General features: G+C 41.8%; 1 protein-coding gene across 6 annotated transcripts in view; it reads left to right on the forward strand.

The window, feature by feature from the left end:
* The window catches only part of DEPTOR (DEP domain containing MTOR interacting protein), an 88,206-nt gene extending 76,657 nt beyond the window's left edge, over positions 1-11,549 (forward strand). For all 6 annotated transcript variants that reach the window (XM_087931670.1, XM_087931671.1, XM_026703605.2 and 3 more), the window contains one exon: positions 9,645-11,549. In XM_087931670.1, the coding sequence (XP_087787796.1) occupies positions 9,645-9,773 (129 nt within the window). In that variant the 3' untranslated portion in view covers positions 9,774-11,549. The remainder of the gene's footprint in view (positions 1-9,644) is intronic.
* Positions 11,550-11,776: the final 227 nt, after the last annotated feature.

The raw sequence follows: 11,776 nt of genomic DNA on the forward strand, positions 1-11,776 counted from the left end.
CAAAACTAGGAAACAGTAAATGAAAGAAGAAAGACGGGTACATCCAGAACAAATTATCAGAGGCTTGACACAGCCACTTAAGGCCAGGCCTGGGAACAGAGCCAAGTTTTAAAAACCTGCAGAACAGCTGCAGGATGGGAGCTGTACAATCTCTGATAGGAGGATGTTATTCCAGAGGACAGGAGCCTTGGCAGAAAATATATGCCTTCTAAATTATTTTTTTGTTCCTAGCTGTTCCTGATTTATCTCATGCACAGTTTTCCCATTACCTCCAGAAAACATTCTGGGCGAAAGCGTTATTTTATACAGGGCCATTTTGGCTTCTTATGGAATAGATCCCACATGACCTTCTACCTTTCCAGCAGTGTTAATTATTTTCTTAACTGTTAATTAAATTAAATTGAGGTCAGCTCTCTAAGCGAATTGTTTTTAGAAGTCACAACCTCCCAATCTGATTTGATTAACCAACACAAACTGATTATTTCACTGCATTCAAGGTTGCTTGTTATCAGTAATTTACTCTGAGTGTTACCCCATAATAATAATAATTTTGAAATGCGATATCAAAAGAAAATCGCAGAACAATAAAATGTTGAATTTATGCAGATGGCAATCCATTAAAGCTGCTTGTTGTACTTCTAGTGTTCCTATCTCCCAAGGTGAGAGAAGGATTATACTCCTTAATAACTTGAAAAGCAACGGTACATCTTAATCTTAAATAAGTCTTTTAAGATTTGGATCCTAAAGTTCCCAATGGCACAAAACCTTTACATTAGCTTGCTGCTTGAAATATTGGAAAAGGTTATGAAGATTGTGTTGAAATAACTTTCATGAGTCAATTGAATTGAACTGGTAAAGTGGTTAACAAGGCATCTGTGGGTAGACAGTAAATTGTCAAGATGGCAGCTGTGAGCATGTGATTGAAGCCACACACCCTTGTGATATGGGCCGTTAAAAGGGGGCAGGACTTCACCTCCATGGTCCACATCTTGACTTTTTTGCACTCCCTCCCTCCACAGATACCCCTGGGGTTAAATGGATGGACCAAATTGGAACCCATTCTTAGAAAATTGAATAGCTGATGTTGGGCTGGTCATTTCCTTTCAACCCAACCTGACTTGCAGGTGGGTGTGGGAATTTAATGAGAGAAAATCTTTGTGCAAATCTCTGTGAGATTCTGAAGAACGAAGGGAATATAACAAATCAATAAATTCTGTTAGAGCAAAATAATCAGCAGACAGTTCATTTGTGGTGGAATGTAGCCTGGATTCCCAGGTGGGGGCGGGACGGCATTTCAGAGGGCCAAGAGATAACGCAGTTTAGATAGTTTTGGTTGGGTGAAAGAGAGTTAAGGTGGCTCCTCCCTAGCAATTCTCAGAATACATCTCTAATAATGCAAGTAGTTGCTTTAGTTTTGGCAAGGTTTCTGTCTGTAGGTGAATGACAATAAAGGAATCTGCTTAGAATAACTCTGTATTTTTCTTGGGTTTTGGAGATCATTCTTTGTTTAAAGAAATTTGGAAAGATCCTCTGGCAGTTTGCTACCACATTTACAGGAGCATGAAATCAGTTTGATGGGAAGTGACAACTTTCTTTGGCACGCTCGAGAACTTAACAGAGTTGGGCTTTGTATCTCAAGACTTGAAACAAAGTGGAGTCAATATTGACCCAGAGATAAAAAAATCAGCAAACATTTGCAGCTCTTTCCCACAAATTGTTGCAGTAAGGCCTTCTGGATCCAGCTGGAAGTTAGAACACAGAACATAGAATAATAGGGTTAGAAGGGAGTTTGGAGATCTTCTAATCCATCTCCCCCACTCAAACAGGAGGAGAATCTATGCCTATGATGGCGAACCTATGGCATGTGCGCTAGAAGTGGCACGCAGAGCCATCTTTGCTGGCATGCGAGCCATCGCCCCAGATCAGGTATACTGAGCATGCATGCGCCTCCCGCCAGCCAGCTGATTGTTGGGTATCTGCTGTGCATGCATGGGAGGCGAGAGGGCGTGTTGGGGGTCACGCACGCAGGCACAGGGGGCAGGGGGTTTGCGTGCACATTGCATTATGGGTGCATGCACGCATGCACACACACGCACACACTTTTGGCACGCGACGACGAAAAAGGTTAGCCATCACTGCTCTATATCATTCTGGACCAATGATTGTCCAATCTCTTCTGGAAAACTTCTAGTGATAGAGCACCCACCATTTCTGGAGGGAAGCCATTCCACTGATTAATTGTTCTCGCTGTCAAGAAATTTCTACTTTGTTCTAGATTGGGTTTCTCTTTAATAATCTTCTTTTTGTTCCGTCCTCAAGTGCTCTCAGGAGTTGGCTTGGTTTTCACTTAACCCACTGCCAATTGCGATAAGGGCATTAGCCACTCAGTGCAAATAGTAGTGCTGGCTTCTAGAATCACTTCTCCAGGTTTTGATGTTTGGGCCATAAGTCCAGGACTATCAGTACCCCCTGCACCCTGATCATGGTTCACTGATGTAACTATCTCAAAATATCCATATCAGCAGAGTAAAGACTTCACACATTGTAATGGGAGGCCAGCATGCGTAAATCCTCATGTGCACAGGATTTTCTTTTCTGATATCTGATTTACACGTGTGTGTCAGAGGTGGTATTCCGCAGGTTCTGACCAGTTCTGGAGAACCGGTAGCGGAAATTCTGAGCAGTTCGGAGAACCGACAAATACCAACTCTGACTGGCCCCGTCCCCATCTATTCTCTGCCTCGCGAGTCCCAGCTGATCGGCTGGGTCTTCTTTTATTGCCCTACACAGGAGAACAGGGCTGGAAAGCAGGTTAGTGTGGTGGGGAAAGAATGGAGATTTTGCAGTAATCTTCCCTCAGAAGTTGGGAGGGAATGGGGTTTTTACAGTATCCTTCCCCTGCCACGCACAACGAGCCATGGCCAACAAACCATACCACACCCACCAAGCCATGCCCACAGAACCAGTAGTAAAAAATTTTGAATCCCACCACTGGTGTGTTTGTGTGTTTTGGGTGGGGGACATTAAGTCTGGCTGCTCAAATTGGTTGTCTGATGGATTTGTCCTCCTGTTGAATATACAGAGCTTCTCATCTTGCACAACCATGACTGGCTGAATATAACAAATTGGCTGGATTCACACAATACACTAACCTAGAGAACATGCTGTACAAGCCACAGCACTTAGATTCAGTTTGGTAAGCTGTGGTTTATTAGTTTGGTTTAGTTTGGAGTGAACTGTGTGGACTCAGCCAGAAAAGGGGAAAATTGGTTTTGGAATTCAACCTGTCAACAAGACCTTTCCCACACTGTTTTGTAAAAAAAAATGGATTTTCCAGCCAAGTATGTGCTGCCATTGATATACAAAGAACCAAAGAAGGCAGGGGAAGCAATAGCAGATGGGAGAATGAGGAAGCTGCTTTTTCCCCAAACAGGTGCCTTTTAGTTGTATTGGGACTACCAAACCCATGTTGCTGTCAATTATAAAATGTAAATCAGAGAAGGGCATGGTTTTGCCACCAAGCACTACAAAGTCATAACGTGTAGGGTTGTGACAGAGGCATCCACAAAGGAAAACAGGGAGGTCTTGGATCACGTTGTGACTCCCAACTTGACTTTTCTTGACTGCACTTGACACACCACCCCTGAAGACTGCAAATAATTCACAGGTCACAGCTGCCCATTATCTATATCAAAACAACTTGGCTTAGTTTAGGGGGAGAGATAACTAAAAAAAACAGGCTTCTTTCAATGTGCTGCAGCTGCCAAAAAAGCCAACACAATCCTAGGTTGCTTCTTTCAATGTGCTGCAGCTGCCAAAAAAGCCAACACAATCCTAGGTTGCATTAACAATAGAGGGATAGAATCAAGATCACGTGAAGTGTTGGTACCACTTTATGATGCCTTGGTAAAACCACACTTGGAATATTGTATCCAGGTTTGGTCACCACAATATAAAAAAGTTGCTGAGACTCTAGATCAGGGGTGTCCAACCTTGGCAATTTTAAGACTTGTGGACTTCAATTCCCAGAGTTCCTCAGCCAGCTGGCTGAGGAACTCTGGGAATTGAAGTCCACAAGTCTTAAAGTTGCCAAGGTTGGACACCCCTGCTCTAGATAGAGTGCAAAGAAGGGCAACAAAGATGATTAGGGGATTAGAGGATAAAACATGAGGAACAGTTGCAGGAATTGGGTATGTCTAGTCTAATGAAAAGGAGGATTGGGATGACACGATAGCAGTGTTCCAATATGTAAGGGGCTTCCACAATGAAGAGGGGATCAACCTATTCTCCAAAGCACCAGAAGGCAGGACAAGAAGCAATGGATGGAAACTCATCAAGGAGAGAAGCAACCTAGAACTAAGGAGAGATTTCCTGATAGTTAATCAATGGAACAACTTGCCTCCAGAAGTTGTGGTTGTTCCATCACTGGATGTTTTTAAAAAGAGATTGGATAATGAGTTGTCTGAAATAGTGTAGGGTTTCCTGCCTGAGCAGGAGGTTGGACTAGAAGACCTCCAAGGTCCCTTCTAACTCTTATTATTCTGAGAGATGAATATTTCCAATAAAAGGTTTAGCAGCCTGTTTTGTTGAAGGTGCTCAATGGGCACCTAGGATAAAAGTCTTGGATGGAAAGGCCTGGGAGAGGAGTGCTGAGCCCCAGCAGCTGGGCCCATTTGAGTAATGGTGAGGCTGCTTCAGCCTGGGCTGCCAGCAGAGCAACAAGGTTTGGCTTGTGTGTTGATTTAGCTTGCAAATTCCAGCCTGGGCAGAAGCCCAATTCCTGTTGCAGTGTGTGCGCGCACCCACTGCCAGACCGCACAGCTGTGACCTCTTCCTCCTTCAGAGCATTTGCTGGCAACTTAAAATAGCCTTTAAAGTTCAGCAGCTCTTGGTGGGAATTTGGAGGCTGAAATTCAGTCTGCCTTAGAGGTTAATCAGTATTGGAGTCTCCTTTCTCCCTTCCCTTTCCGCCATGAGGATAATGAGTTGCCAACAAACATGGCATCGCCGCCGTCTTTGTAGGTGTTCCCATCTCAGGATCTCTAGGGCACAATGCAGCCTCTGTGTCTTATGTTGGAACTAAACCAATCCTGATTCATTTAAGTTAGTCTTCCTCAACAGGATAGTGTCCAATTATTTGAGGTTCCGGCAGTTGTGTCTAGTAGTCTCCGTACAGGATGAAAACAACATTGCAATATCCTACTGCAAAAGTCACACACTCCACATTGTTCGTGACATGCTGCTGCAGTTAGGGCGTGTTGAATTTTTCAGCTTTCCATTTTCAAACATTAGGGGTGCTCAAATGTTTTGACATGCCTTGGGGGTGTAAAGATATCTTTGGTTACCTTAATATAATTTAGAAGTGCTTGGTAGGTAACTACATACATACAACTTTTTAGCCTTTTGTTTCATTGCTGCAACCAAAGCTCCAGTTCTTTTCTATCTGCAGGTGAGGTCACAATTCACATACAAAATGGGAATTTGCATTGATTAGTGCAACCTGCTTTGGGGTCAGTTGTCATTTCCATCCCCCCCCACCCCCCCCAATGCCACTCATTGGGAGATCAAAAGGGAAGAAAGAGAAGAATCTCTAAATAGTTTTTTAACTTGTGGATGGTGCTGAGTTGGTTCATCATAGGGTTGGAAGGAACCATGGAGGTTCTAATCCAACCCCTTCCCCAAAGGAGGAAACCTTATTATATCCCAGGCAAATGGCTGTCTGGTCTTTCTAGAATAGGGATCTCTAACCTTGTCAACTTTAAGACTTGTGGACTTCAACTCCCAGAATTCCTCAGCCAGCTTTGTTCTAGGCGACCTCCAATGATGGAGAACCCACAACCCAAACTGTTCCATTGATTATTTTCTCTCACAGTCAGGAAAATTCTTCTTAGTTCCAGGATGGATCTGTCTTTAACAAGTTTCCACTCATTGCTTCTTGTCTTACCCTCTGGTGCTTTGGAGAATAAATTATCCGCTTCTTCTCTTGTGACAACCCCACAAGTACCAGAAGACAGCTATCATGTCACACACACACACACACCCTTGCTGGATTTCTTGTTTTTTCTTTGAAGACATTTCATTTCTCATCTAAGAAGCCTCTTCAGCTCTGATAGGATAGTGGGGAATGGAAGGATTTATATGGCAAGTCTTTAAGGAATATAAATCCCCACTATCCCGTCAGAGCTGAAGAAGCTTCTTGGAGGAGAAGTGAAACGTCTTCAAAGAAAAAAACAAGGAAGTCCAGTTGCCTCCTGAAAAAGCACCTTTGAGACAACCATGACCTGGAAGACGGAGAATCTCTTCAGACTCTCCTTTTTGAAAGCCTTCACCTGGGGAGTTGAGCACAGTTCAGATGTGGCTCCTGCTTGGTGGTGAGATCTCCAGAGGATCCATTGGTGGGCATGGCAGGGGAAGGATACTGTAAAATCCCATTCCCTCCCCACCCCACTAACCTGCTTTCCAGCTCCGTTCTCCTGTGTAGGGCAACAAAAGAAGACCCAGCCAATCAGCTGGGACTTGGGAGGCAGAGAATAGATGGGGGCGGAGACAGTCAGAGGTAGTTTTTGCCGGTTCTCCGAACTACTCAAAATTTCCACTACCGGTTCTCCAGAACTGGTCAGAACCTGCTGAATACCACCTCTAATGGCAACCCATTTCTTCACCACTGGTGAAGAAACCATGAAATCAACCAGGGATCACAAGGTTTTTTTTTTACTTTCTCTGTGTATAAACCTTCATAAATGACTGAGTCCTCTCTTTGTCTCGTTGTTTCACCACTTGCTTTAGCTACACAAAGAGCATTGCCACATAGGCACACGAATCCTGCAGAAGATAAACAGCGTTGTTTTTCTCACTTCTGCAAATGAAATCGGAGCTTCTAGTAAACACTTCCTAGAAAGTTTCTACAGTAACGTGACACCGGTAGGCTTTGAGCTCCTGCTGGTGGAAAGCGATTAATATTTATTCTCTGGCGCTGCAATCTGCTGTTTATGCCAGAGCTGGATTGTTGCCCTCTCACACAACACCCACTCCTCAGCCAATGAGATGGCAGTGAAAGACGTTCACACAAATGCGGTGTGTGCTGAAAGACTCTTCCTGGGGGTGGGGGTGAAACAAAAGATGTCCTGATGGAAGGCACAACACTCGGTTCCTGCCTAAAATACTTTTACTCTGATAATGCTGACGTACTGGGGAAGCTCACTGCAATTAAATAAGCTAGAGCCTTGCCTATTTAAAAATTCAGATGACAGGTAACACAAACTGGAATTAAAAAACGATGGACCTTAAGCAGTGGATTTGACCCCTAACTAATTGTAATCCCCTTAATTAATTGATCCCTTACAATTAATTAATAATTGTAATTCACGTAACACTGTCAAACTATTTAGTAAGACTGTATTACTATTATTCTTCTCATCCTTCCTATTATCTATCTCTTCCAACTTATAACTATAACCGTGTCGCTTGTATCTTTACAATTTATACTGTTTTATTTGTTTCCTACTATGATTTGATTGCTTATTAGTAACCTATGACTATCACTAAGTGTTGTATCTTATGATTCTTGATGAATGTATTTTATTTTTTCTTTATGTACACTGAGAGCATATGCATCAAAGACAAATTTCGTGTGTGTCCAATCACACTTGGCCAGTAAAGATTTCTATTCTGTTCTGTTCTGTTCTGTTCTGCTCTACTCTACTCTACTCTACTCTACTCTATTTCTATTCTACTCTATTTCTATTTCTGTTCTATTCTATTCTATTCTATTCTATTCTATTCTATTCTATTCTATTCTATTCTATTCTATTCTATTCTATTCTGCTCTATTTCTATTTCTATTTCTATTCTACTCTACTCTTCTCTACTCTACTCTACTCTACTCTACTCTACTCTACTCTATTTCTATTCTACTCTATTTCTATTTCTATTCTATTCTATTCTGCTCTATTTCTATTTCTATTTCTACTCTACTCTACTCTACTCTATTCTTTGAGCCAGGGTGAATTGTGGGCTTGCCTTTTTAAACACCCCCTGCCTCTTACATTATGTCCCTGGGCCTAAGATATTTGCTGAATCATACAGAATAACTGACTTAGAAGGGAACTTGGCAGTCTTCTATCCAACCTTCTGCTCAAGCAGAAGACCCTATGCCACTCCAGACAAATTGCTTAAAGAAACCATCGCATTTAATCAGTGATGGGGCACCCACAATTTCTAGACTAGAGGCATGCCGTTTTACTGATCAATTGTTCTGTCAGGAAATTTCTCCTTTAGTCCTAGGTTGGGTCTCTCTTTGTTAAGTTCATCCATTACTTCCTGTCTTGCCTTCAGCGCTTTGGAGAATAGATTGACCCTCTCTTCCTCGTGGCAGCCCCTCAAATATTGGAAGACTCTTTGGTTAGAGTAGACATTCCCAGTTCCAGCAACTGGAACACTGAACGGAGAGATTGGAATGTTTGCAGAAAATGTACACAACCAAGACAGGAAGATAGATTTGGAAAAGCTACGTGCAAAGAGGGCTGCGATTTTAAAAACATCCCGGATCCTCAAAGTTTGACAGATGGGACTGCAGACAAATGCTGCAGAAAACTTTATTCATTGCTTTAAAATGTCAAGGCTCTGCCCCGTATTATTTCTAGTCATCCGCATGTTTGTCAAAATGAGCTGCAGAAAATCAGAACCGTGCGACTGAAAGCTGTCAGGAAATTGCCGTGCCCGCCCCCAGCAGTTTCCGTTGTATTTTAAGACACTGCTCAAAGGAAGACTAGGCTGCAATACATTCACACAAAGCTTTCATCTTCTTTTAAATAGGGGACTTTAATTCTGCCTCAGAGTAGGTGGAGAAAATCTGGGGTGAACAGATTCACGAAGGAAAAAGCAGGAAAAGATCTAATCATTAAAATGGTGCAAAGGAAATGCAGCCTACCCCATTGTGCACTTGGTAATTATAAGGCACCCCAAGGAAGAGTCTCAAAAATAGGCGATTTTTCAGTCTGAACATTTGAAAAGCCAGCTGTAATAAGGAAATTTGAGAATAACTTGGGCAGTGGGAATTGCATCTTTGCTGCACAGACTGCATAGTCAACAGTAACTTTAAGGAAGTTAATTAACGTTCCAAAAACATTGGCATCATGTCAGATTTTATTTTTTAAAATTATTTTGCAGTACAGGAAAACGCTGAGTGCCTTCCCTGTTAACATTCCTGGTAGCTCTTATTTGGGTTAAGGTTTGCTCCCAAAGTTCTGCAAAATTAAAGCAGTGCTCTTGGGATTTTTTTTCAAGCCAGATTGTGCAATCTTGCCTCTTCCTGCCAAGAGCTGTCAGATTCCTTGCCTTTCCTCTGTTGTCCTCCTGCCATTGTAAACCATCTTTCCAGTTTAGCAGACTGCCCTTGTTAAATTCAGAAAGATCTTTACTAGAATCTTTATTATTAAGGGAGACATTCAAATGTTAATGGATAACTCTAAAAGCGCTGGGAACTGTCCTATTAAAACAGATGCTTTGCTGGCATAGTGTGGCTTTGAGCTGCGGAAAGTTTATGGGGGCTTCATACCCAGTTTACTTTCGGGCTCAGAGCAAAAAGTTATTGCTTTTTTCCATGACTGAATTTCTTTGCTTGCTTCTTCTTCTTCTCCTCTTAGGTTTGCCAGTTTGTGATTTCAGTGAACGGGCTCAACGTTCTCCATGCAGATTACAGGACTGTAAGCAACCTCATCTTAACTGGTCCTCGGACCATCGTCATGGAAGTGATGGAAGAAATTGAGCCCTGAGATGGATGCTTGGCCTGCTGCACCACCGTTATGGATTCAGCCCCTGTGCAAACACAAGGGGATCCACCTTATACAAGGGGATAAAAACACACTTTATCTCAGAGATCAATTTTGCCTTCTAAGTACTTTCCTCTCCTCTTTAATAATTGGGTTTTTCAATGGATGTAGTCTAAGACCATGGGTATGCATTGGTGGGTTCTAAACTAGAGAAGCACAAATCAGCTTGTACTACACAAAGGAACTGTTGCACATCCAAGTCATGGCAAGCTTAGATGGTCAATCTTACGGATGGGCAAGATCCGATGCAGCTGTGAAATCTCTTATTAGGAATCATGTTTGTGCCAATCTCTTCAATGTTGTCTTGTTTTTTTTCTTTTAATTCATGTTTTCATTTGTGATTGTATAGAACGAGCACAGTTTTTCCAGTGTAATGTCTCCAGACATATTATGACCACAATTTCTAGAATTCCTAGCCAGCAGAAACAACAACTGAATTGACTGAGAATTCAAGAAATCGGTGTCCAATTTGTTTGGAGCATGTCCAGATACTAGCTTTGATTTTAAGGATCTGGTAACAATTTTCCATTCAAATGTACATCAAGATATAAACTTTTATTTTTAAATAAGGATTGTTACAAATTTGGTACCAAGGAAAGACCCAGTTCTACTTCTTGGACAAGTTATGGAGCAGGAGGCAAGTGGACATTTTAAACATGCCAACTTTGCATAATTATGTCTGTTCTGTAACTTGGTTAATTTTGAAAAGCTAAACCAGTCAGATCTGGTTAGTTCTTTAATAGGAGACCACTAACAAATCCCGAGTCTAAATTTTAGGCTGGGAAGTTGAGAAACTATCTCAAAAGAAAATGATGGTAAATTACTTTCATATTGTTGCCAACAAATGATATGGTTGTATCCATGTAAATCTATCAGGGCTCGAGCTCAATTCAAGGGAATCTTTATCTTTTTATCTATGAAGATGGAGAAGAAACTTTATCGGTTACAACCCTGCCATCATCTTGACAGAATTCACTCCCTACTACACACCACACAGTCCAGTCTTGTTCATAAAGAATATCAGAATTGGAAGGTACCTTGGAGATCATCTAGTCCAACCCCCTACTCCACTTGGAGGCCCTATATCATTTCAGACAAGTGGTTGTCCAGGGTCTTCTTAAAAACTCAGGCAAAGACAAGCCATTTCACTGATTAATTGTTCGGTCAGGAAGTTTCTCCTTATTTCTAAGTTGGATCTCTCCTTGATTAATTTCCATCCATTGCTTCTTGTTTAGTATGAACTGTGGCGGTGCAGTAGTTAGAATACAATATTGCAGGCTAACTCACTGCTCACTGACGGGAGTTTGATACTGACTGGCTCAAGGTTGACTCAGCCTTCCATCCTTCTGAGGTGGGTAAAATGAGGACCCAGATTGTTGGGGGCAAGAGGCTGACTCTGTAAACCGCTTAGAGAGGGCTGTAAAGCACTGTAAAGTGGTATATAAGTCTAAGTGCTATTGCTATGTGCCATATATTTCTGATATTATAGTGTAAGCCATCAACTTGCACTATAATTTGGCTAACAAGCACTTTGTTACAATTTAAATCCTTTTTTTAAATAAATAAGGTGGGTAAATATAGATGCCACAATTTTAAGACACCCAAGATTCCAAGATACTGTTTCGAATACATCTATGATATTGCAAAAAACAAACCAATCTACTCTTGTTTTGTCAGTTGCAGAAGCCTAAGCAAATAAAAATGGAATCTTACAAGCCATGCAGATAAATGTACATTAATCACGGTTGCTTACCATTCTTTAATCTTTCTGCTAATTATGCCCCTGCTAGGGATAAAGACCTCCCACTGATATTCTTTGGGGTCCTGATCAACTTGCCATGGGAAGCTGTGATTCACACATTTCATCTGTCCCTAATAAGATCCCCAGTGGCCAACCTAGACCTGAAATTAATTGTGTGAATGCACTTATCAAATGCAATTTGCTA

Source organism: Pseudonaja textilis, chromosome 3, assembly GCF_049901715.1.
Source record: "Pseudonaja textilis isolate UNSWEBS1 chromosome 3, rPseTex1.2, whole genome shotgun sequence".
Lineage (NCBI taxonomy): Eukaryota > Metazoa > Chordata > Lepidosauria > Squamata > Elapidae > Pseudonaja > Pseudonaja textilis.